General features: G+C 43.4%; 1 protein-coding gene and 1 long non-coding RNA gene across 7 annotated transcripts in view; one reads left to right on the forward strand and one right to left on the reverse strand.

Moving 5' to 3' along the window:
- Positions 1-27,696, reverse strand: part of PLXNA2 (plexin A2) — a 742,509-nt gene that overhangs the window by 85,550 nt on the left and 629,263 nt on the right. For all 6 annotated transcript variants that reach the window (XM_033917847.1, XM_033917849.1, XM_033917848.1 and 3 more), the window contains 4 exons: positions 20,466-20,617; positions 11,991-12,108; positions 7,289-7,425; positions 1,941-2,108 (listed from right to left, as the gene is read on the reverse strand). In XM_033917847.1, coding sequence (XP_033773738.1) covers positions 1,941-2,108; positions 7,289-7,425; positions 11,991-12,108; positions 20,466-20,617 — 575 coding nt within the window. The remainder of the gene's footprint in view (positions 1-1,940; positions 2,109-7,288; positions 7,426-11,990; positions 12,109-20,465; positions 20,618-27,696) is intronic.
- Positions 1-27,696, forward strand: part of LOC117347225 — a 118,375-nt gene that overhangs the window by 52,259 nt on the left and 38,420 nt on the right. The window lies entirely within an intron of this gene.

A 27,696-nucleotide genomic window follows, 5' to 3' on the forward strand; every position in this document is an offset into this window, starting at 1 on the left:
CGTATCCACAGGTACAGGGAAGGGGCACGCGGGAGGAGGGGCACCTCTGACCCTCGCTACGTCACTACCCTGGGGTCCCCTGTGCGCATCTTTACTGAAAACCCTTGGCCCACCCACGCCCACTTTTGAGCTGGGCAGGATCCAATTCAGGTGTTCCTTGTTACAAGAACCATGAGTAACCAGATCAGCCCCCAAATCCTAATTAGTACCATCACCTTCCCTTGTTCAAAAAGAGGCTGAAAACCCACATTTTTGAGACAGCTTTCAACTCCTAACCCTACTCCCTTCTGCTCTCCACCCTAGCCTGTAGTTTAACCATCCCCTCTAACTGTAAACCCTACTATGGTGTCCTGATTGAGCAGGGATTGCCTTGTTTTTGACTCTGTACAGCGCTACATACATCAGGTAGCGCTCTAGAATCAATTAGTAATCATAGTAGTAGTAATTAAGATCTTGTTAACTCCAACAATTAAATCATTAGAGCTCATTAACTCGTATTTTGATCTGGAATAGGAGCCCAATATTATAGAGTCTGAGGGCTAGTCTCTCTCTGTTTTCCATGCCTACTGCAAAAACAATGATGCTACTCGATTACTTGGTCCCCTGCCTCCCTCTGAGCCCACTTGCTGAGGATCCTCTGTGGCCATCCCCATCTTTGCCCCTTGACCCCCCCACCACCACCACTGAGAGTCCTCCATACTTGTTCCAGCTTTACCCCTCATTCCCCCATCCCTGAACCTCATCTGTGTCTATTCTAGATTTTGCAGCTATCTATGAAGGATTCTCAATACTCAATTCAAGGTGTCTTCCTTGTTCTCCCAGAATAAAGGGTGCTCTTTACCTGATCCGGGCTATACCCCTTACTCTCCCACTGATAACGATCCTTTGTTTGTCCCAGGCTGTCATGAATTTCATTGGGGATTCTGTTGCCTCCATTTTCACGAGCAGGATCTTCTGCCCGTTTTGTGGGGAAAAAGCTCTCATGCTTTCTTCTGCAGATGATTTGGGCCAACTGGTCTTTATCTACCATCTCTTACTGGGTTATGTTACTCTTTGCGCCGCCTCTTTCCAGCATCATCCCATGGAATGTTGCTAAAATTTGGATTTCCGCAGGTACTTGTGGTCTGATTTGGCCCCTGTTGGAAGCAGGATACTGGGCTTGATGGACCATTGGTTTGACCCTGTAGGGCTATTCTTATGTCCTTATGACCCTCATGCTTTTGGGTATCTCAGTGTTGCTGTCCCACCCTTCCTCTTTTCTGAGGTCCATCCATCACACTGTTCTCATGCATTTCTTTTCAAGAGCTAGTGGATTCTAGATGGGTTATTCTGATAATCCTCTCTTGCACTAAGCCTACAATATATCGAATAAAGAAAGACAATTATAACACACTGCTGGATGCCAGTGGATGAAAACTCCAAGGTCACTGGTGGATGCACCCTCTTGCGAGCTGTGATCTTATGCCTGAGTTTGAAATTATCAGACGTAGGCACTGATGTGCCTGCACAATCTTTTAAATGGAAACACATCAGGAAAACATCTCCCTTCCACTTTACCTGGTCCCTGTGACATTTCTTAGAGGCTGATTAACAGAAACGGGCAGCAAAAACTCTCCCTGGCACATTGAAATTCAGATTTTTTCCTCTTTCATATTTTCCATTTCTTCTCCTCTGAGAAACGCAATATGTAACTTTAACCTACTTTATCCCTTCCCATTGTTTCTCAAGTTTGTCAGTATTGTCTGTCTGAAGTTTTTATGTACCTCTTTTAAAACTATGTATAATATTTCTTTTTAATTGTTGCTCGCTTAGTACAAAATAGGCGATTTATCAAAATCAATAAAACTTGAAACTTGAAACTTGATTTATTGCCAACATGCATCAGGCGCACTAATTAGATCATGGGGTGTATAGAACATGAAATGTGGAAGGCTGCTTACCTAGCGATGCTCCATTCAGGTTCAATGCGCTGAACCTTGGGGTCATCAATGTACTCGTAGAACAAGTTGCTCTCTAAATGCGCCCTGTCCACGCTCACCAAGACGCGTACTGTGCCTAGGCCGAGGGTCGATGGAGCCGAAACGCAGATAATTTCGTTCATAGACCTCCTGGAAAGAAAAGATTATCAGAGACATTGTCAAACTTTGAGTCATGCTGGAGTGAGTCCAGTCAAGGTCTTCCAGCACGTCAAGGCTTCTAACGAATATATCTTAAAAGAAAGCCCACCATCATTCTAATCTGGTTTTGCCCAGATCTCATTCAGCAGAGATGTGCATTACAGACCACCACCGTGTAATTCATCTCTTTTGGAAGAACACATTTATGCTCAGAGGGCCTGATTCTTAAAAACGCATGTCTCGATGGCAGGTGACGGTAGACATCCTATTGCCATCGAGATGCACATTTTTTTTTAAAAAACTCCTTGAGGCAGGACGCCTACATTGTAGACTTCCGGAGCGCATCTAAGGAGGAGCATGGACGTGGCCGCCCAGAAGTGGCCTTGGGCAGGCTTAAGCGTCGGCATGCGTCTCCTGCAATATGCTGGCCTACATTTCAGACATCTGTCTGGGAGTATAGGCACAATTCTTAACCAACACGTGATAGGTGGCCGCCGATACCGGCATCCTATACAGAATCAGACCCAAAGATTTTACAGCTCTACCGGTAACCTGAAGAGAATCCACTTGAACCCTGCTCGAACACATCGGGCCCAATGGCGATCAGCACTCCGCTCAGCATCACCAGCATTAGACCTAGAAATTCAATGCTAGGCCATATCTAGGCGTTGGCATTGAATTTCTGGGTTTGTGAAGCCGGCTAACTCGTAGCTGGTTAAGTGCAATATTCAGCATTTAACAAGGGATGGGTTCCCACATAAAGATAGAACTGATTTTCATATGGTCCTATTTATGTAGTTCACCGCGTGGTTAAGTGCCGAGTCTGCCCTTGGAAAGCCCCCCAAATAGCCGATTTTTAGTTTGGCGCTAACTGGTTATTTTCCGCAGCACTAACTGGTTAAATTCCACTGCGGGGATGGGTGGAACTGGGCGGTCCTGGGGGGTCTGGATTTTTCCAATCTAGTTTTAAGGCTATCTTTATCAAATGTGACTAAATGTTGAGAATGGGTCCATAAGCAGCCTGCAAACGTTCCATGTTTGAACTTCTGTAACTTTCCTTTTTCTTAAGTTTAGGCTGCTGAATTACAAATTGTTTGTTCTTTTTTTCCCTGCCATGTGGTGCTTCCAGCACAGCCCTGAACATCTCACAAAGACCGGAACAGATAAACACATAGAGAATCATTCAGGTCACTGGAGGGAGATCACAGGAAGAACCGTACCTGAAAAAGAGATGCTTTTTCTTATCTCTAATCCTAAACTGTCTCAAATGAAAAGTTGAAGTTAGGGGGTCTTGCACTAATGATATATTCTTATGCATTAATTCCAAGGGCATTAGCTTTGGAGCCACAGCATGGCTGTAATATGGTGATCAGTTCACCATCTTCGGCATTGGATAATGGAATGGCCAGAATTCTCAGTTGGGCTCTACAGAAAGCATTCAAAGGCTGCCGACGCTCAGTTCTCTATTCTGCTTAATCCTGTATTGCTCCCAGAGCTTATTACACTCAACCGGTCCCAAATACGAGCCCTATAAGAGGAACCATCAGAACTGTATATAGAAATCCAGCCTGCTCTTTTATTTCTAGAGAAAACCGTGGTGGAAACGATGGTCTTAATATCAAAAGTCTTCACAAATAAAAGCAATGCACACAGGGGAAAAGAGTGGCATGGACCCGACAGCCCGTGTTTTGGTTATTGATAACCTTCTTTTGGGGTCCGATTCAGTGATGCCATACAATTAAAATGTGGACGAAAACTGAAGAAAAAATCCTCTGCGCAAATCAAGCACAGGAGACGCTAACCAATGGAATTGGATAGGAACTCTTTATTCAATACCACAATTAGACCTGACACGAGCATTCGCCGCTACCACTCTCGTTTATTTGTTCTACATTGTATTCTACCAGAGACCATTCACACGCTTTGGACTCCTGATGCAGGCCTTGGGCTGAAACACGACTCGCGTCGAGTCTAATTGTGGTATTGAATAAAGGAGTTATCCTATCCAATTCCATTGGTTACCGTCTCCTGCGCTGTGTCTTTGTATACAATTAAAATATGCATGAAGTCATCCAGATAATACTTTGCTTCTAACTCACAGTTGACAACGCAGATTGCATCGCACTCCAAATTGCAAGTTTTTTTCATTTCCTGTCATTGGCCTTCTGCCTCGTCTGTTTTAGACACACCTCATGTCATTAAAATTACAGTCCATCAGTCCATGCTCTGCTCCAGAAAGGGGCCAAATCATAGAAATAGACGGCAGATAAGGGCCACGGCCCATCTAGTCTGCCCACCCCAATGACCCTCCCCTACCTTTCTCTGTGAATAGATCCCACGTGTCTATCCCATTTGGCCTTAAAATCAGGCACACTGCTGGCCTCAATAGCGTGTTTTATTATTCGGCCGAATAAGAATACCGAATACAAATAATAGGCATTGAGATTTACCATAAGAAATAATACAGGAGGCAACATGAAATCAGAGATCAAATGTCTATTTCAGCAAAATTTAGCACAGTCAAATGCTGGATTATTCGTATTTGAATTTAAATCACTATTCGGCCAAATGCTAATAATGTGTTTGGGGCGCTATACAGGGCTGAATCGAATCAAAAATATTCGGTACAGCCCTGAAACCAACAACAGAATAAATCAAACTCAGACAAAAGAAAATTGTGGCTTGGAACGCCTCTGGCATGGCTTTAAAAGCTACAACATTACTGTTTCAGGCTGCGATGTTTTATACTGCACGGGTGTGAAATGAGTTGGCATGCCCAGCGATCAAACTTCTCCAAGTCTCCGCTTAACTCCGCTATGATATCCAAAGTGATGCCTCACCACTGGCAGAATCACTCCTGCTTCCCTGTGATCAGTTAATTAGCTTTTTTTTTTCTGTTGTTATTACGCCGTCACAGTGAAGCTACCCACCACTCCGAGCAGAGACTGGAGAATAGAAAGCCGTAATTAGCCGGAATCTCATTAGAAACTGCTTCATCTAATCAGGCTCCCGAGCGCTGGCATGCTCTTAGCACAGTGTCTCAAAATAGAACGAAAAGGACAAGCAGGCCTGAGCTGCCTGGAAGCGCTGCATAATTGAGACGTTGCATTATTATTATTACCATCATTCTCATCCTTTTCTTTTTGACATGCCGTCTCTCTGTCGTCAGTAGGACGGAGAGGATCAGGAGAAATACTGTCCCAGAGAAACCCCAAAGCCTATTTAAGATTGCCACACTATCAGTAAGGGCTGCCAAGTCCAGCCAGAAGCCCGATGCCCTCCCCTCCCTCCAAACTCCCTGGGGTGTTGTGGAATGAGAACTGTAAGCCTCTTGGGCCACAAATCCTTAATATACTAGGAAGTCACTACATCAAAACCCCGAGTTTGCGCGTTGCATAAACACTGCCTCAAAATCCTTCCTGTGACAAAGGTTTGGATCTGGAGAATTAAGGAGGTGATTTTAAAAAGCATTTTTTGAAAACAAAAAAACACCACAATCCCCGAACACACAGTTTTTTCAATAAGAAATAGCTTTTTTTTTGTGAAATCACTTCGACTACACGGGGTGATCTTAGAAAGCAATTTCAGAGTAAAGCATGTTTTACTTATTGAAAATGGCTATAAAAAAAAATAAGGGGAAGGGATGGTGTTGAACGTACATATAAGGCACATGCCGACAAGAATACAGGTGCTGTTATACGAAATATTTCACTTGGTTTCAGCCCAAACCGACAGTGGAATCACATGGCATGGCCTTACCTCCGCTGAACAGGAGCAGCGCCCACTCCCTCCCCCAAAAGCGGTTGCTGACACGTTTTGGGAGGTTGACATGGGGCGGGGGCAGGGGCGTGGTGACATGGGGTGTGGTGGTCCAAGTTAAAATTCCTTGGGGTGCAAGCCCCTTATATCTCCTCCCTCCAGCATCACCTGTCTTTCGTTCACCCCAATACACACCCAGTATTTCTTTGACACTGAAATGCAAATGGGCTCTTCAACATTGAAATGAGCCCTCCGGTGGATTCCTAAAAAATGCCAAGCCATTTTCAAAAAGTGTTGTCGGCTTTTGGCGCCAAAAAAAAAAAAAATCAACTGATCCAGGGGTGCCAGTCAGTGTCAGAGGCTGCTAGAAAACTCATCTGTGTTGTGATGCATCACAACACCCTTTCCCTATAATCCCAACTGCGAACCCCCCCACCCCGCAGCAGGAGAGATGCCCACTCTCTCCTGCTGAATAAACTACCCGCTGTGACCTGACCGCTCCCCCACTTAGTACTGCCCCCCTCCCCCATCTCCACTGGCCCCCCTCCCCCTTACCTCTTCCCAGCTCGCTGCTGCGTTGTCTAAAATGGGAATTCCCCTCCCTGGTGTATCTTGGGATGCACCGGGGAGGGGCCTGAAGCTCTGACTGGCCCAGGTTGTTTAAGGCCCCTCCCATGGATGCATCGGGAAGGGTCTTGATTGGCCCGGACACTCCATAGGAGGGGCCTTAGGCATCTGGGCCAATCAATAAAAACATGATAAAAATAGGATACATGGGTCAATACTCCCTCTAAGGATTGGCTGGGTACGTGCAAATTTTTTCTCAGGCGAGTGAAAAGTGCTCAAAAAAAGTTTTTTGTGTAAGCAACAAATTCTAAATACCAACAATTTTTCAAATTTGCAAGTATTTTTCTGAGTGGCCATGTAAAATCTGTGAATGACTGCTCATGTGCTTAGCTTAGAGTAGGGGTCTCAAAGTCCCTCCTTGAGGGCCGTAATCCAGTTGGGCTTTCAGGATTTCCCCAATGAATATGCAGGAGATCTATGTGCTTGCACTGCTTTCAATGCATATTCATTGGGGAAATCCTGAAAACCCGACTGGATTACGGCCCTCAAGGAGGGACTTTGAGATCCCTGGCTTAGAGGGAACATAGATAAGGGTGGAGGTTTTACTATCCAGGAAATCCCTTTCGACCTAATTAAAGTTGCCAACAGGTTCAGTGTTGGTAGATGTACATCGAGCCCAATCTTGCTTACACTCCAGTGTGTTTATGAAGAAGTAGTTGCTGCCTTTCTTAAAGAAGCCTGAACTGGAAGTCCATAAGTGCACTGGAGAAAATTCATAAGCGAATCAGCCTGTCCCTCACAGCATGGAACCTGTATTTGGCTTATTGTTTTACAGCTTTTCTTACCCATAAAACTCGCAGGTCTGGTTTCCCAGGAGCACAGAGACCCTGCTGCCAGCCGCAAGATTATGGCCAGTAATGGTCAACATCGTACCGCCAGACTCTGGACCACGGCTGGGTTTCAGTTGATGGACTGATGGGCTCTTGAAGAAGAAAGAAAAGAGGAAATCACTCTGTGTCATGCTACTGTCCAACACTAGAAGAAGTCATCAGAGGCCAGAGTAACAGAGAAGGAGCCCAAGGTCCATCTAGTCTGCCCAACTCCACTCTTGCAGCCAGGTCACAGACATGATCTCATCTTAGGATGTTCCCTCACCTCTCCACCATGAGGAATTCTCTGTGCCTAGCCCATTTTTTCTTAAAATTTACCACCTTTTTGTCTCCAACATCATTCCAGGGAGGCTGTTCTATCTACTCACCACTATTTCCATGAAGAAATAATAACGGATGTTGCTCTCAAGTTTCGACCCTTGAAGCCTCTTCCTGAAATAATTTGTTCTAGAGCAGTGGTCTCAAACTCGCGGCCTGCCAGGTATTATTTTGAGGTCCTCGGTATGTTTATCATAATCACAAAAGTAAAATACAACAGTTTCTTGATCATCTGTCTCTTTAGCTATAAATTACAATATTATTATTAAGACTTAGCCAAAAGGAAAGATTTATAAACTAGAAAGAGTTTTACCTCATGCAAAATTATCATTTCTTTAATAATGCATTAATTATTTTTTTCTGAGGCCCTCCAAGTACCTCAAAATCCAAAATGTCAGCCCATGTCTAGGGGTGGAATGGGACAGAGCCATGTGTCGTCTCTTTTTCTTTAACAAATTTGATAACCCTAGTCACGACTCCAAGAGAAATCACAAAGCTCACATTTGGGGGTAGGTGGGAGCATATTTAGTTTGCCTGAATATCAGGCTCCTTGTCTCTTGGTGCAGGTCAAATAAGACAATGAATCTGGGCAACTGTAAGGTCAACTAAGAAATGCTGCCCAAGTCATAAGGCTTACACATGGTTCAGGTGAAGCTGTACATACCTCTCGTGACACTGTTCCTCTAGCAAAAGTTAACTTGAATAAAAAGCCCCTCATCTGGAGTATTTAGCTTAGATAACATAGTAAATGACCTCAACGGTCCCTCTAATCTGCTCAGCAAAAGTAGGGGAGGGACATTAAGGTGGGCAGACTAGATGGGCCGTGGGCCCTTATCTGCCGTCTATTTCTATGTTTCTATGTTTCATACTCATGAACACATCATTGCTAAAGCATCAATGAATGTAGTATAAATTCTTGATCCTGGTCTTTCTTTCTGGTATATAGACCTTAGAAGTCTGCCCAGCACAATCCTTACACTCCAACTGCTGAAGTTGCCATCAAAGCCCACTCTGGCCTATTGCGATCTGTCTTGTCATATACAGGTTTGAACAGATCAGGATAGGCTTCCCATCAGAAGCTCTCAGGGAAGCAGATTCTGTAGGGCTTCCATCACCACAGAGCCAGCAAGTTCTGCTCCCTATGATGGATAAACCTCACAGGGACTGAGTAAGACCACCAGAAAACAGGACAGGGAAATTAGGTAACGCAAGCTTTGGGTACTGAGGTAAGATGATTAATAAAGGACAGTTTGGAGATTAAGTAACAACCTGATAACATGTCTCGATAAATGTTTGGCTTGTTGCCACATGGTGTTCCCATGCAATTTATCTTCTCCGTTATCTTGAATAAGGTTCCAGTCAATATTTCACACAACTACGGTTGCATTTCTGTTTCTCTTGATTTTATTTTCCGAGGGAAGCCAAACTAGTTTTACCTCTTTAAGATACCAGCCGGGAAGATGGTGCTCGTAATTTCTGTGTCCCCCCCCTGCCCCCCTTCCACTGCCACTACCAAATAACCATGTGATCTAGCTGGGGAAATCCCCTACCTCATGCCCTGAATGCTGAAAAACCCCATATTAAATTTAAAGCAACACTAAAGAAATAGGGTTTGATATTTAGCAGGTGGTGATCGGTGTTTTGCTGACCGCTGCCAGCATTAAATCCAGAAATCCAAAGTCGAGCTATGTCCGGGCTCCAGCACTGAATTTCCAGGGATATGGAGCCACATTTAACCAGCTAAGTGCCAATTCTGCCCCTAGAACCCCCTCGAACTAGCCAGTTTCGGCTTGGATGCTAGCCGGGCATTTTTAGAGGTAATGTGCTGCTGAAAACGTCCACTTAGCCCTCGACAGGCGATTTAAATGGCCATTTAGATCATTTTGAATATCTGTATTTTTCTTGGAAGTTTCTAATCTGCTGCTAATGACTGAGGAGTCAATTCAGGGCGGTTTTCAAAGACATCTGTAATGGATTGCGCTGCGATTGTTGTTAGGGTACCAGGGTTGCATCTGCCTGCTATGTTTGCACAAGAGTCCAGTTAACCATTCTAAGTATGCTATATTTACATCCTCCTAAATAGCTCTACCAATGTCTACTATATTTATCTTATTTACACTCATCCTAATTAATTTTAGTTGCATTTACTATATTCATCATATCTTAAATATTTCTGGAAAGATCTACTATGTGCATACATGTCATATCCTGTCCTCCTATTAGGCTCCTTGTGTGTGTGGGGGGGACGGGGGAGAATGCTATTTTCCTGCATGTTGCTTCCTCCCTCTGTCGGCTCACAGTTTCAGTAGTCTGAGTAAAGGATGGTCTTTATCCCTTTCTTGAATTTTCCAGTGTCCTTTTCTAGCTTTAATTCCCTTGGTAGGGCCTCCGAACATACGCAGATGTGATACAATGATGTCACACGCATGCGTGCCTGCCTGTGACATAATGTCACATCTGAGGCTCTCCACGCATGGCCCGGGGAAGGAGAAGAGATGAAGTTTTAGTGAGGCAGGGATGGGGCAGAATGGAATAGGGCAGAGCCATGTGTCCTCTTTATTTCTTGAACAAATTTGGTAACCCTAGTCCTGACTCCAAGAGAGATCACAAAACTCATATTTGGGGGCAAGACTTGGGCAGATGCTCCACAGGATGCCAGCGTCCTGTGCTGCCCGAGGATCACTTGATTTCTGTGGCCACGTGAATGACATTAGACCACAGAAAAAATAGTGAGCACTGGTATATAGCTTTTCCACTCAAGAAGAAATGAAGAGTTTCACACCTTAAAAAGACAGAGGGGGAAATTTGCACAGAGCCATAGTTAAAACTCTAAAAACCAAAATGGGGGGGGGTTACAGATACAACTCTAGCCACCTTTCCTACTTGACTACATGGGCATGCTGGTCTTTATCTACCATCATTTCCTATCTTACTATGTTGATGGTGACACCTACTGGTCACACCAGAGGAAGCTCCAAAGGGAGCAGCACTACGAGTGAGAGGGTCATGCTGAAACAAACCAGCAATTCCCAGCTGATGATATTAGCTTGTCTCCTGGACTTTTAGGGACCATATTCCTCAGCTTACATTTTACCCTTCTATTAATAGCAAAGTTGAAAGGCAGTATAGACTTCCTGCAGTCTGGTGGCTAGAGAAATGGTATTCAATTTGCTTCGTACACCCCTCCACATTGAGTTCCATGACCTATTTTTTTGCTTAACTGTTACTTAAGATACTATGACACATTTGTTCACTTGCCAAGAGCCAGAAACATACTCATGAGGTTGAATTTTGAATTTGCCTATCCTAGGAAATGGTTAAGCTGCTCTCACATCATCTGCACCATGTGAGCTAAAGAGACAAATCAACGTCTTTCCTCCACACTGTCTATACTCCTAGTTCCCTGGGAATTACACTTTTCCCCAACCATGTCGGTCTGGCACAAAGCATTAACCTGGCAAAACCATTCAGCTGCTACATGGCTTCCGATAAGCTCCCGCCAAGTAGAAAGATCTAGGTGAAGGCAAAGGTTTTAGGTTGGAGATTAACCCTTTGAGACTTTGGATGTCAGTACACAAGAGAAGTTCACATTCCAACTTCGTTTCCCCCCCAGTGAGAGGTTGTAAACTGAAAAAAACACATTGAACATCTTCTCTCGCACCAAGCAGCATCATGGGGTAAAGACCTAGAACAATTGCTTTCACCCACTACCACTACTTATGAGGAATTTAGGAAACGTCTGAAAACACACCTGTTCCTAAAGTATCTAGACAACTGATCCTCTCTTCTTTCTCCCCTCTATAGCGATTAACTTGTTCTATTGATCACTCTCTCCTCAAAAATGGATTTCCTGTCCTATTAACCCTCTTTCTTCCTCCCCTCTTAAAGTCAATCAATTTGTACCTTTGTACAAATCTTTGTAAACCGCATAGAACTTCACGGTATTGCGGGATATAAGCTGTTATTATTATTATTATTATTTAAAAAGTAATGTTAGTGTTGGCTGGATGACTGAAGAGTAGATCAGAAAGTCATGAATTATGGATAGTCCTATGAAGGTACTTGGAAAGACTTGAGGATCTGATCTTCCCTCTCCCCCCCCTTGATCTGTGATGTATGCTTGCCACTGGAATACCTCTAGCACTAGTCTGCCCTACATTTTTAAAATAAACTTCCTAGGTCATAGAGGCCCATAGGAACAAAGCACAGGTCAATCTGCAAGTTCTAATGGTATCTATTGACCTCTTTTATTCTTGCTGTGGGACCATCCAAGACTTACATAATGGCAGTATGCACCTCAAACACATCCCCTCCCCCACACCCTGTTCCGGAGGCTCACCACAAAAGTATACTGCTGTGTAGATGTGGCCATGAACTCTTGTTTGCATTCCCCGATACATAGCTGCACTGGCCCGGACTGGATGCCAGACTCGGCCGGTCCCATCTCACACACAATCCTGTAAAAACAATGAGAAGAAATGAGACACATCAGAAAGGAGATAAGCACTGAACACTTCGCTTTTCCTTGACAAGGACATTCCCGGCATTCTTGTCCCTTTCTGGGAAGGAACTTGGGTTTGACATTCTTGTTTTCTGTCTGCAGTGACTCTGGTCCTTAAGGTCTGCACACAGAAATCTGCCAGGAGAGTTGGATCATGTTTATCACCCATCCAAAACCTTTGTTCTGGAACCCTGTAGAAAAAAGGGAGCCATATTGGATCACACCAAAGGTCCCACAAGACCAGCATCCCGTTGCCAACAGGGCCCAGTTCAGGGCTTAAGTACCCAGTAGGATCCCAATATCAAAAAAGGTGGTCCATTTTTTCCTGCTCATGCCTCTAAATAAGCAGTGACTTTTCTAGGTGTCCAGAGCTAATAAAAGGTTTAATGACCGTTCTTCCAGGCGCTTATCTAATCTCAGTTATATTAACTGCTTTTGCTACATCTGCTGCTAACAAACCACACTTCCTCTGATTTGTTTTAAAATTACTACCTGTTACTGTGGCTCTGCTGATTCGCTCTAGTTTTTCTGTTATTCAAAGCAATAAGGCTGGTACAAGTGCCCTGGCGAGCCTTCACCTGGCACATGCCTCAACTTTCAGGCCCCTACAGTCATTTATTTCCCTCCCTCCCAACAGCCATGGTTACCCCTCCCAGACAAAAAAAGACTGTAGGCAGTTAATAAAGCCCAATAAATAAGCAAACTCTTCAGGTAAACATGCATGCTAATGGATTTTTGAGTTACTACCGTTGTTTCCCCCAAAACAAGCCCTAGTCCCTGTATTCACCAGCAGCAGTGCTTCCCCCGCTCCCTCCCTCCATGTAGCCAAACCCCCTCTGATCCTCCCATCTTTCCATCTCTCCCTCCCATCCAAACCCTGCTGATCCTCCGATGGCAAACCCTACATACCACCCTGCAAAGAGCAGCGTCGGCAGCACTCAGACAGGCTACTTCATGGCCTTCTCACAGCACACAGAAGGCCCCGGCAGAAGGTTGCAGAGCCGCCTGTTTAGAATGCTGCCGATGCTTCTCTGGAGGGAGGTATGTAGGTCTCACGGTTGGCAGGATTCAGATGGGAGGGAGTGATGGAAGGATGGGAGGGTCAGTGGGGGATCGGCTGTGCGGCGGGGGCTGGCTGCTCAAGGGTTCTGCTGCACGAGGGATAGAAAGATGCTGCAGAAGGAAGGCACAAGGGGATGGGTGAGAAGGGAGGAAAGATGCAGCACATGTGGGGGAGAGAAAGGAAAGAGGAAGAATTGGGGTGGAGGAGAGGAAGGGAGAGATGATCATGTACATGAAAAAAATAAGACCTACCCCCAAAATAAGCCCCAAATTAATATAAGACACAGTCTTTTTTGGGGGGGAAACACGGTATAGCTTTAAGGGCTCATTTTGCTGCCCACTGATTCTGCCAGCCCTAACCACCACACTCATGATTTTAGAGCCTTCTGTTGCATCTTCTATCAACTTTCTTTTTTTGGCCTACAAGCCCCAAACCATTTAAGAGCTGTTCCATCCTTTTTATCTATTTGATCAGCTTTTTCTGATCCTTTTCAAGATCTGCTATATCTGAAGGGAATAGACATAGCAGATAAGACAGGTTGTTCACCCTCTCCAAGGTAGGGAGAACAAGAAGGCACTCTCTAAAGTTGAAAGGGGATAGATTCCGTGCAAACATAAGGAAGTTGTTCTTCACCCAGAGAATGGTAGAAAATTGGAACGCTCTTCCAGAGGCTGTTATAGGGGAAAACACCCTCCAGGGATTCAAGACAAAGTTGGACAAGTTCCTGCTAAACTGGAACGTACACAGGTTAGGCTGGACTCATTTAGAGCACTGGTCTTTGACCTGGAGGCCATCATGTGAGTGGACTGCTGAGCACGATGGACCACTGGTCTGACCCAGCAATGGCAATTCTTATGTTCTTAATTTATTAGATTTATTGAAGGTATAAACAACCATGTGGATAAAGGTGGGCCATTTGAAATAGCATGTTTGGATTCTTCCAAAGGCATTTGATAAAATGTCAATGTGAAGGGTTGTAAGGACTTGTGCCATTTTGGTCTGGAAAAGAGCGAGGTGATCATATTTGTAGAACCGCAGAAGGATCTTCTGAGATTAGGGGTCGAAGTACCTTAAGTAAGGGTGATGCAAACTGCAGGGGCTCCGAGGTAGAAGGACTCTATCAGAGAAAGAGATTTAGAGTCGCTGAGGATAACACATTGACATTCTCAGTCCAATGTGCCATGGCCACAAAAAAAATGCACATAAAAAGTTAGCTTTGTTCTCCGTCCCTTTTCGAAGAATTATTGAGAATACCTTGAAGTCTCTGTATGATGAAAGTACTACGTGCACCATCTTAAAAAGGATGCAGTGCAATTAGAAAGGTTTCAGAGAAAGGTGATGAAGAAGACAAAGGAAACGGAGCACTTCCTACGAAGAGAAGCTAAAGAGAAAACATGACAGAAAGGATATGTTAGTCAATAAAATTATGAGCAGAGTGGAACAGTTGTTCAACCTTTCATATAGCAGATTGAAAACCAATCGCAGACGGTTCTTTTCACACAGTTCATAATTAATCTGTTACTGGAAGGCGTGGGTTTAAAAGAGGTTTGGCCATGTTCCTGGAGGAAAAATCAATTCAAAAGGACGAACTAGGAAGTCTTAGGATAGGAAATGGTTTAGTGCACGCTTACTGACTTTCAGGATTTGCTGGGCACTTGTGACCCAGGCTTGATGAACCTAGCTTGGATTTAGTCTGGCTTATTTTAGGCTCTTCTGTGATAAGGTAACCACAACGGCACATCAAAATCAATATTTATTTATTTAGAACCTTCGAGACCATTTAAAGAAAAGAGTAAAGGGTTTTCATCAGTAGAAACATACATAAAATAACAGACAAACTAAAATCTTAAAATCTCCATAAAGAAATAAATAATTTCTTCTCTTGCACCATACGTGCTGAAAAGTTCTCAGCCCAACCAAGAAGAGAATGACGTAGATATGGTTCAATCAATGACCTGAAACGATGTCAAAACATAGAATTTTGGCACTTAACGAATTAGATAACTCTCTTCTTGATTGGGCTGAGAACTTTTCAGCACCCCCCCTAGTGTGGAGAGTTTCAGTCTTTTGTAACCAGAGCTGAGATTGTGATGTCATAATGCCTCACTCCACCAATAAGAGTCAACCTCATCAGTGATGTCACAATGGCTGGTTGTCCTACACTTGGTTCACTCTTACGGGGGGGTGCTGAAAAGTTCTCTGCCCAACCAACCGACTTCCTAATTCTGAGCATTATTTTGCCACCGTAGCTGAAAAAAGTGTTATCTTAGTTCGTTAAGTGCCAATTTGCAGAAACGAAATTCTGTGTTTTAACGTTTTTTTTAGACCATTGATTAAACCATATCCACATCATACTTTTCTTGGATGGCTGAGAACTTCTCAGCACCCCTTCGTATACATTGGCTAATTTTCTATAATGGCAATTACGCACATAATTGTCATTATGGCGTTTGTACTTGACACAAAGTATCCCCGTGCCTAATTTTAGAAATTACCCCATATCGAATCCATAGACACATTCCCACCTTTTTTTTTTTTTTTTAGAGAGTAGGTGTCAATGTGTATTTGAACCTTTGCAATGTAGTGGACCTAGAGAAGCCTTTGCTGAAATTATAAAATCGATGTAATTGTAGTTCTTGCATTTGTGTTCTCCATTCATTTTCTTCTGCCATATAGACACGTAAGGTCCCTGCAGTAGCCCCATGACCAGGACATCTGGCTAATATGCAGTTTCTCCATCTCTGTCTCTGCCTGTGGCTCTTGCATTGTTCGTGATTTGGCAAACGCCCCATATGGAAGTGTAGCGAGATGGGCCTTCAGATCTAAAACAGTGACAGCTGGGGAGGGGGCTGTTCTTAACACTCACCCTCCTAATTCATAGATAATGGTGTGCCTGGTTAACACTGAAAGTACCCCATGGAATTCGCAATATTCTTAAAAATAACCATAGCAACATAGTATCTTGTATTAGGTTCATGAGTTAGAGAAACCCGAGGGGACATCCTTACAAAATGTCCTGTCCAAGTTGATTTAAGACAGACTCAAATTGGGTGCAGGGGTTGAATAGAGATGTGTTACAGCTGATCTCCGACGCTATTCTCCAATTTGCACGCTACGTTACAGCTAGCAGATGCCGAGTGATCGAATAATAGACTCCTTTCTTGGGTGTCGATGAGCGATCTTAGTGACCCTTTAACCAAAATTAACTTAATTGGCAGATGATGCAGCAGATGAGACGTGAGTCACTGGTCTCCAGATTCCGCCTCCTGCAGTTCCTCGATGCTCCTGGTTCATCTTGAAAGAAATCTTTGGCTGCCGGTTACTGTTAAATGTTGCAGCACAGAAGGTGCTCCCCCCACAGCACCCGACAAGGGTGTGACGCATTAGGCTGAGGTCCTGCTGAACAGGTGTGAGTAATTACAACTCCAAAGTGGCCTGTTGTGATCCTGGAATGGACTTGTCTACCTCAGTGCCCCAAAGAGATTCCAGGTGTGCTACGAGAGATTCCAGAATTTTACTTTATTCAAAAAAAATTCCCTCCTAAGTACACTTCTCCCTCCGTATTCACTGTGATAGGGGATTAACAGAACCGCAAATACTGAAAAACCGCGAATAACTGTTTTATACGTTATTTGCTGTTTTCTATTAAAAACCATTGTGAATACGGTGAAACCACAAATAACACGGTGGGAGACCTGGCCTGTTCCTAAAGGAGAGGCAAAACACGGTGGGAATCAGGGATTTGCTCTGTAAACGCTTGGAATCGGCAATTTCTCTATGCAAGCTGATGTAATTTGGGGGGAGGAGCCAGCAAGCTAAAAACCGTGAATAATCGAAACCGCAAATGCTGAAACCGTGAATACGGAGGGAGAAGTGTATACACTAGAAGAGATGACGTGTACTTCGCATACACAAGACTGTCAATATTACAAGCATCTGAATGCGTAAGGATACAACCGCCCAGATAAGCATCATTCTTTGACGTGATTGGTCCCTGAAAACTAACGGTAAGTTATTTTAGTTGTATTTTTTTATCCTAACATGAGCAAAAAGCAATCAAGGCTTTGTTACCGTTTGGATCTTCTTATCTTTGCCAACTTGGATTTTCAGCTCTGACAGACATGGTGGATGATGAAATGCGTGTTTGCTTGTCAACTATCGAGTCGCGTTTGAGTTAATTTGCACTCAAAGTCCAACATATCCATCGCATTGATTACTCATTTTATTCTATATACTTTAGTTTCACCATTGTTACAATTATCTATACATAGCTTAAAGAACTTTAAATAACTCAAATTAGATTTTTTGTTGGCTTTGCAATTTTATAATTTCAATTATAATGAGCCACGAAAAACGTTTGCTCCATATAGTGGATGACCACATCACGGCGGCATATCTCGACTCACACTGGCTCCCAATACTAGCAAGAGTACAATTCAAATTCTACTGCCTACTATTTAAAACCATAAACGGAGACAGCCCAGCCTACTTGAACAACCGCCTAATACAAACTACCTCAACCAGACATAGGAGAACCCACATCCCCCAATCAGAGACGTCAAATGAAAAAAAAAAAACTGTACGATGGTCTTCTAGCCACACAAGCAACGAAACTAGACTGCCAACTCTCCAATTTACTGATAACGACCCCAGACTACAAATCGTTCAGAAAAGAAATAAAAACCATGCTATTCAAGAAATCCTTGACGACAAACTAACACCACAAGACTCGTCCCAATTCTCTGAAGCAACCCGCTCTACTCTTCAATTCCTCTGGAAATGGCCAGATGACTTATTTTGTAATCCGCCTTGAACCGCAAGGTATTGGCGCAATAGAAATCACTAATGTAATGTAACGGTTTGCCACAGCTAAAAACGTTTGAGAGATACTGGTCTACCTCATACCCAGACACTTCTGCTTCTAGCTTCCGACCACAAGGAGGTATAAAGTGCTTCAAATGGCAGAACTGCACTGCAAGTCCAATCCAGACACAGGCAATAAGCAATCGCAGCTGTAAAAATATTCACAAAAAAGTACACATTATGGCAAAATATACTACTTAAACCATTTTAATACATATCAGAGGGAGTACACGGAGGTGGAACATATAGACAGATAAGAAGTAAATCCTAATAATCTAAGGGAATACTTCGTTAAAGAAAGGGTGGTCGATGCGTTGAATAGTCTCCCAGTAGAGGTGGTAGAGATGAAGACTGTATTTGAATTTAAGATAGCGTGAGAAGAGGAGATAGTGGATGCTGCGGATGGGCCATTTGGCCTTTATCTGCCATCATGTTTCTATAACCAAAACGTTTTATGACCTCACAATGCAGGTGTAAAGAGCCTTAGCCTATAGGAAGAGGAGATGCAAATGTTAAAAGCCTTAGCCAATAGAGAGAGAAGGAGATAGCGGATGGGCAGACTGAATGGGCCATTTGGCCTTTATCTGCCATCACGTTTCTATAACCAAAAAGCTTTATGACCTCACAATGCAGGTGTAAAGAGCCTTAGCCTATAGGGAGAGGAGGAGACAGCGGATGGGCAGACTGGATGGGCCATTTGGCCTTTATCTGCCGCCATGTTCCTATGTTTCTATAAGGATGACTAACATAAGGAAAAGGTGTGTGGAAGTAATTGCAGCTGGAATATGGGTGGTACATGAATCCAGTGGTTTAGGCAGGTGAGGGTTTTTTTTTTTTTTTTGCATTCTGGGAAGCACCCACTCTTGTACTCTGGGTTTAAGGAACAAGACTCTGCATCCCCAAATGCTTCAGGGCTGAACTTTAAACTCTAGAGCTGTCACACAACCACAGTGCAGCTCAGGACTGCCAGAGTCAGTAGATTTGGGGTTTTTCTAAGAGATGTTTCCTTTCATTTTTCTGCAGGTAGCACAGGTAGGCCTCAGTCCAAAGTGGGTGGGAACAATTTTCTATCCTCTCCCTACCCCACCCCTGCCGCCTATTCCTTGTCCCACTCCTGCTCCCCTCCAAAAACAAATACCTGAGCTAGCAGGGATCTCCAAGCCCTGTCAGCTGAACTCCTCCTCCCTTGAAGTCTTCCAAGCTGGGCCGCTAGTGGCAGTTGCCAATGCCCCAGTTGGTCCCCTGCACATGCTCGCTCTTTGCGCTGTGAGCATAAGCGGAAACTGAGCACACGCTGGCCTGCATTCTTGGCTGATCCCCCCCCTTCCAAAGTACCCGGTCGCAAACAGCAAACTTGGCATCTCCCACCTCACCCTCGTGATGCAGCCCATAATGAGGGGAATTCTATAAATGGTGCTTTATAAGAAAGAAGATCCTGATGTCATTGTCGACACTGTGCTGAAATCCTCTGCCCAATGTGCAGCAGTGGCCAAAAATGCAAACAGGATGCTAGGAATTATTAGGGATTTTCATCACACAGAGATTTATGAACTAAACAAGCTAGTTTATATTGGAACCGCCTATTTATCAGCAACCAATAATGATCAGCCAAAAATAGGCTGCCATTATCAAATTTACCTAAATCTGGATCCCACAGTCCCACCTCAGCTCCACCCCCCCACCCTGGCTGCCGGTTCATAGGGCAAGAAGGCATCTGCGCATGACGTCACCGCATTGTATCTGCGCATGCGTTCTCCCGACGCGATTTCTTTTCAAAACTCAAACAAATGCTAGGTTTTGAAAAGCCATCCGAACCCCTGGATATGTCCGTAAAATCTGGACGTCTGGTAAACCCTAAATTTACCGTTTCTCAGAATCAATCCGACGGCAGTATTCTGCATCAGTTGTAACCTTTACAATAAAGTGAATTACAGTAATCTAATTGTGGAAGAAGTACAGATCTTACCCCCCCCCCCAGCTAATTACCCTAATGCAGTGATTCCCAACCCTGTCCTGGAGGAACACCAGGCCAATCGGGTTTTCAGGCTAGCCCTAATGAATATGCATGAGAGAGATTTGCATACGATGGAAGTGATAGGCATGCAAATTTGCTTCATGCATATTCATTAGGGCTAGCCTGAAAACCCAATTGGCCTGGTGTTCCTCCAGGACAGGGTTGGGAACCACTGCCCTAATGGATTAAAATGCTGCTAAACATCAAAATTTTACAAAAGAATTTAAAAGGAAAACAGGTGAAATGAAATCTATTTGCAAAGATGCTTCCTCCTCTAGACCACATGACATCTACTGTTCCTCAGTGATTGCATCACTCTTGCAGAAGGCACGGCACTATATTGGAGTACGAGCAAAGGGTTCAATGCACTCACTGTTCTGCTATGATGTATTCCTCTTCTAAGGGTGCGCACTCCACCTCGGCTACTTGTACGTTATTCACGATCTCTGAAAAATCGAGGCCCAGGTTTATGCCATGAATTGTGACCCAGGTTCCTCCCTCTGGTGGGCCCGAGACAGTCGTTATCTGCAGGGAAAGCAGAAAAATGGTCAACAAGGTAACTGTAAATCTTTGGCAGGATCGAAGAAATACGGTCTCGCTCCTTTCCAGCTGCAGGTGGCTACTAAGCTCTGCCCCCTCAATCCTGCTAAAGAACCCCTCCCCCCCTTTTCTGAAACAGCTTTAAAATGCTAAAACTTAGTTCTCCGTAAACAGAGAATTGTTGATTTTAATTGCTTTTTTTTGTCCTGAATTAAGGATGTGCAAAAACATCTGGCTAGTTTGAGCTTTTTTTTTTGCCAGATTTTCAGACTTTTCAGTTCATTTCACCCATTTCTTGTAATACAAAATATCAAATGTGGGGAAGAGTGTGGGGCAGTGGTTAAAGCTACAGCCTCCGCACCCTGAGGTTGTGGGTTCAAACCCCCTGGGCAACTCACTTAATCCCCCCCATTGCCCCAGGTACATTAGATAGATTGTGAGCCCACCAGGCTAGGGCGTTCTGAGCTCTCTTGGAAGAACGGTAGAGAAAACTGAATAAATAAAAAAATAAACCATACTAAGGAGCTCATTCTATACGTAGCCTGATGCTACATGGGGAGAACCTAATGGTCAGTGGCCTGGGAATCTAGGTTCGATTCTCACTGCCAGTGGTATAGTAAGGGCAGGGGTGGACTGTCCCGGGTGCCGGCACCACGCTGGCCCTACTCACGCTGCATATTCATACAATCATCCAAATCATTCCTCCTTCACACATTTTTAAAGTAACATTAAATAACTGAATGGACGCTAAGAAATGCACATTCCTCTCCTGTATGTCTGTCTTAACAAACTGTACGTTTTAGGGGGGGGGTAGAGACCATTTCATTACATTACATTACATTAGGGACTTCTATTCCGCCTATACGTTGCAGTTCAAGGCGGATTACAAAAGAGCTAACTGGACATTTCCAGTGAAGTTACAACAGTTTTGGGAGTTTTTTTGGTTATAAGGGAGGAGAGGTACCTGGATTAATTCCGGAAGAACTTGCAAATTGGATATTAAATTGACTGTACGTTACTGTGTGGTATAACAAATAATTACAGTTAGAGTACAAATAAGATTACGTTACATTTCAGGGATCTGAATACTTGGTTGGTGTTTTGGAGAGGAAGAGATTATTTAAGTGGAGGTTTTGGGGGAGAATTTATCTAGGAGGAGGGGGAAGGGTTGGGTTAAGATATCTGGATACATTTTTTGAAAAGTAGGGTTTTGATTTCTTTTCGTATCCTCTATATTTGTAATTCAACACTTCAATTTTTTTTTATTGCTTTTTCAAATATCATACAAAGTGAATATACATACATTGTCACAATTTCAGCACTGCGGAACTTAAGAATCGAGGAATCAAGGGTGAAATACTCACGTGGATTAAAAACTGGCTGGGGCATAGGAAACAGAGAGTGGGGGTAAATGGACAATACTCAGACTGGAAGAGCGTCACCGGTGGGGTGCCGCAGGGCTCGGTGCTTGGACCCGTGCTCTTCAACATCTTTATAAACGATCTGGACATTGGTACAAGTGAGGTGATTAAATTTGCGGATGATACGAAGTTATTCAGAGTAGTAAAGACGCAGGGGGATTGCGAAGATCTGCAACGTGACATAATCAAGCTCGAGAAATGGGCATCGACATGGCAAATGAGGTTCAACGTGGATAAGTGTAAAGTGATGCATATCAGTAACAAAAATCTAATGCACAAATACAGGATGTCCGGGGCAGTAGTTGGAGAGACCTCCCAGGAAAGAGACTTGGGAGTTCTGATCGACAAGTCGATGAAGCTGTCCACGCAATGCGCAGCAGCGGCGAAAAGGGCAAACAGAATGCTAGGAATGATTAAGAAGGGGATCACGAACAGATCGGAGAAGGTTATCATGCCGCTGTACCGGGCCATGGTGCGCCCTCACCTGGAATACTGCGTCCAGCATACCATTCATGAAGAAGGACACTGTACTACTCGAAAGAGTCCAGAGAAGAGTGACTAAAATGGTTAAGGGGCTGGAGGTGTTGCCATACAATGAGAAATTGGAGAAACTGGGCCTCTTCTCCCTTGAAAAGAGGAGACTGAGAGGGGACATGATCGAAACATTCAAGATACCTAAGGGAATAGACTTAGTAGATAAAGACAGGCTCTTCACCCTCTCCAAGGTAGGGAGAACGAGAGGGCACTCTCTAAAGTTAAAAGGGGATAGATTCCGTACAAACGTAAGGAGGTTCTTCTTCACCCAGAGTGTGGTAGAAAACTGGAACACTTTTCCGGAGGCTGTTATAGGGGAAAACACCCTCCAGGGATTCAAGACAAAGTTGGACAAGTTCCTGCTAAACTGGAACGTACGCAGGTGAGGCTGGACTCATTTAGAGTACTGGTCTTTGACCTGGGGGCTGCTGCGTGAGCGGACTGCTGGACACGATGGACCACTGGTCTGACTCAGCAGCGGCAATTCTTATGTTTGTAAATCTTCTAGAAAACAAAGGAAAAAATATATAATCCAGCATGCCTTCAGCTCACAAATTTGGGAGACCAAGGAGAAAAATCTAGAAGACAGATATTCAAAAATACAAATTAGATATAAACAACATTTGTATCTTGCTTATACAAAATTAGACCTAAACAAATCATCTGTACCAAATATTGTAGCTGGGAAGGACCAAAAAAATTTATGGGTTACAAGATCCAAAACAACATGGCTTTATTAAAGGTAAATCGTGCCAAACGAATCTGATTGAATTCTTTGACTGGTATTCAGAGAATTAGATCGAGGAATTGCGCTAAATATAATTTAACTAGATTTCAGCAAAGCCTTTGACATGGTTCCTCAGAGAAGGCTCTCAAACAAACTTGACTGGCTGAAGCTACGACACAAAGGTGAACTGGATTAGAATCTGGTTGATAGTCAGACGTCAGGGTGATGGTTAATGGAATTTGCTTGGAGGAAGGTAAGTAGTAGAGTGCCTCAAGGATCGGTGCTGTTCAATATGTTTGTGAGCGATATTGCTGAAGGATTAGAAGGAAAGGTTTGCCTTTTTGTGGATGATGCCAAGATTTGTAAGATTCAAGACTCCGGAGGAAGTGGAAAACATGAAAACGGATCTGCAAAAGTTGGAAGAATGGTCTAATGTCTGGCAACTAAAATTCAATGTGAAGAGATGCAGAGTGATGCATTTGAGGAGTAGAAATTTGAGGGAGATGTATGTACTGGGAGGAGAAGGACCTTGGAGTGATACTATCTGAGGATCTGAAAGCAACGAAACAAGGCAGTAGCTGTAGCCAGAAGAATGCTAGGTTGTAAAGAGAGAGGCATAACCAGCAGATGAAAGGAAGTGTTGATGCTTCTGTACAAGACATTGGTGAGGCCCCACTTGGAGTATTATGTTCAGTTTTGGAGGATGTATCTGGCCAAGGATATAAGACGACTTGAAAGCAGTCCAAAGGAAAGCGATGAAAATGGTAGGGAGTTTGCGCCAAAAGAAGTATGAGAAGAGACTAGAAGACCTCAACATGTATACTCTGGAGGTATTAACACAGAACCAAATCTTTTTCAGAGAAGAGAAATTGAGGACATAAATTGAGGTTGAGAGGTGGTAGACTTTAAAGAGTAATGTTAGGAAATTCTTTTTCACGGAGAGGGTGGTGGATGCCTGGAATGCTCTCCTGAGGGAGATGGTGGAGAGGAAAACAGTGACAGAATCCAAAAAAGCGTGGGACAAACACAGAGGATCGCTAATTAGAATATGAATGGGCAGACTTTCACAGTCTGAATCCCGCAAATGAAATGGTTTGGATAGGCTGGAGTGAGCATGAATGGCAACTTCCGTAGTTGGAACCTAAGGATAATACTGGGTGGTTTTCTAAGGTCTATGGCTCAGAAATAACAAAGAAAAAAAAGACATTTTAATTTAATCATGAAATTGTAAAGCATGTAATTATAGGGAAGACTGGATGGAGCGTTCAGGTCTTTCTCTGATGTTATTTGCTATGTTAACATCTTTCAAGGCTGAGGGTGAACACAATAGATACCCAGAATTGCTGAGGATATGACAAAGTATAGATAACTAGAATTATCAGGATAAATGTAAACCTAAGATGAACATAGAACACGATCCAAGAATTATGTATGCAAATAAGTAGGATTTAGTATGAACATAGTACACGATACTAGTATTATATGTGTATATACGTAGGTTGATTGATTATATGGTATAAATGTGTCTGAATTGAAAACCATCTCAGAAAACACCTTTACGGAAGCTCATGTAAACCGCTCTGAATTGACTCCCCTGTCATTAGCAGCGGTATAGAAGCCTTCAATAAACAACAAACAATACATTTACACAGATACATTAATTGGAAAGTGACACCCAAAGTAACACGTTGTCTAAAAGAGAGAAAATTATTCCAATGAGCTTGGGTCCATTATTTCAGGGGTCTCAAAGTCCCTCCTCGAGGGCCGCAATCCAGTCGGGTTTTCAGGATTCCCCCAATGAATATGCATGAGATCTATGTGCATGCACTGCTTTCAATGCATATTCATTGGGGAAATCCTGAAAACCCGACTGGATTGCGGCCCTCAAGGAGGGACTTTGAGATCCCTGATTTAGATACATCAGGAAATATGTTCAATTTCCCTCCTAAAAAACTACAATCTTGAGTTTTAAAGAAGAGTTCAACAATATATTTTTTATCTTGCTGGAATACAGAAGAAACCAGCAAAGTATTTTGAGATTATCACTTCTGCAGAAGTTTCCAGGAGGTTAGATTTAAACTATCTGAAGAAATATCACCTTGTTCAGGCTGAGCCATTTTTTATAGTAATGGAACACAGATTTATTCAATATGATATACTGCAAACTTACAATGCAATCGAAGCGGTTTACAATTTTAAATAAAATTACATATCGGAAAAGGACTCCATATACTAAATAGGAAAGTCCTCCAAATACACAAAAACCCAAAGTATTATTTTTAAAAAAACCTCTCTAAACAACCCGTTCAAAGGCTGAACCTGGAAAGGTCTGCCAAAATAAATGTGTCATAAGCTCTTCCCGCATAAACTTTATTCAAAGGTGCTAAGGTTTTGTCCTCGTATTTAAAAAACTCTCACACAAATTTGTAGAATAAATCCTTAAAATACGAGGAAAGTTTAACAATCTTAAGTTCAATACTTGAATGTAATTCTGAACATTTTCAGCTCTCTGATATAATACCATCTTATCTTGCATAAGAATAGTTTGATTAGTTTTCACCTGTTGTAGCTGCAAATCTGTTGCATCCACCTTCATTTTTAAAGTCCCAACACTCTCCTCAGGTTTTTGACTCCGCTCCATACCCTGCTCAACTGCAGGTAAAATCTGAGAGGAGACATTAAAGATGGCTTCCAGGGCTTGCCAAATCACACCAAGTGAAATCTTAGATGGTTGCGTCAACAGCAGGAGTGTAATAGTAACCGCCGCCTGTGGTGTTTCCAGAGTCTCTCCCACCGATACCAATCCTGAGCAAGATCACTGCCTGAAGAAACCTCAGGATTTGTCCCACTTAAGCCCAAGGGGAATGGCGGCGTGCTCGGCCTTGGAAGTTCCGAAGGAGATTCAATGCCAGGCTGCGGGGGAAGAGAGGGTCTAAGCATCACATTTCTCCTGAAGCTTGGGTTCTTCTCCAACCGGTTTGCCAGAAGAAGCTTGAATGAATGTAGTGATTTCTGTCTGTCTCACAGGTGTGAAGAAGCACTCCCTTGTCATTTAGGCATATGGTAAGAGGCAAATATCCAAGACAGGAAAGGAGAACAACACGTCCTCCCTAACCGACAGCCATCTTGATCTCCATTTCAATCTTTTTGTGATAACCATGTAATCAACACAACCTCAAGGCATTTTTGATGCCATAGGATGTATACCAGGACAGAGCCACGGCTAAGAACATAGGATGCTGTTCTGTGGTGAGAGCCCCATTGCACAACCGAACTGCACAATTAAGTACCAAACACACAATACCCCACAAGACAACATGACCACCTGAGGATTTAAAAAAAAAACCTTTTCCTTCTTGCTTTATTTCCCCAGACTACACCAACAGACTTGCGAGCAGCAAATTCAGTGGGGTCTTGGCATTCAAGAAGCAAAAACTCCCTCTGCGTCTCTTCTGTTGTAACTAATAGAACGTTCAGAACCCCCCCTTAACTGTTATCTCAACAAAAAAAGACTATAACTCACTCTGACATGTTCCCCTTTAGATGTTTGTTGCAGTAATGTTAGATTAATGAAGCCTGCAAAGAAATGAATGAGAGATCAAAGCCAGGCTTGTGCTCCACCTCTTACTACTTCCAGGGATTTGTTATAAGGGATTTTAAGGTTGTTCTATTTGGGGGTAGGGGGATTATATTTTTTAATAACAGCACACAACAGAGTAGTATACAGTCCACAAGACTTTGCCCACCTGCATTCTGGGATTTGTGGTTCTGCTTTTCAGACAGACACCTACACTCCCAGGCTCAGAAATGACGAACTGCAAATTATAAAGCCTCGATTGGCAGGCTTGCTGTGGAGAACCTGGAAACAATTGTTCCAATAACACCTCTTTTTGGTCTGACACTGCCAGTGCAACATGACATGGTTATACAAACGGTGCACACCAACCATTTGGTAACACACAGGGAAATGCTACCTGCCGGAAACAAGTAGGTGACAGTTCTAGGCAGTTTTCAGACTGGTTGAGTAAGTCTGAGGTTGGACGTTTTATGCAAAACGTCCACAAACCCAGCAGAAAAAAAATGTCCATTTTCAAAACTGCCAAACATCCATCTTTTATTTTGGAAAATGAACCAGGTTTAAGTTTTGGACCTTAGGACGACCACCTTTTTTTGCCCATTTCCAAAAATAAAAACGTCCACGTGAAAAACATACAAAAACAGGTTTTGTAGACGTACCCACCAACTACCTTGTCTGATCGCAGCACAAAGAATCCCCATCAGCTGAGCCGGTTAGGGGGATTCCTGGCGGCTCAGCTGATAGGAATTCCCCCTGCCAGGATCAGCTGAGCCGTGGAACCCTACACCTGTCCCCCTGACTTCCC

Source organism: Geotrypetes seraphini, chromosome 13 (assembly GCF_902459505.1).
Source record: "Geotrypetes seraphini chromosome 13, aGeoSer1.1, whole genome shotgun sequence".
NCBI lineage: Eukaryota > Metazoa > Chordata > Amphibia > Gymnophiona > Dermophiidae > Geotrypetes > Geotrypetes seraphini.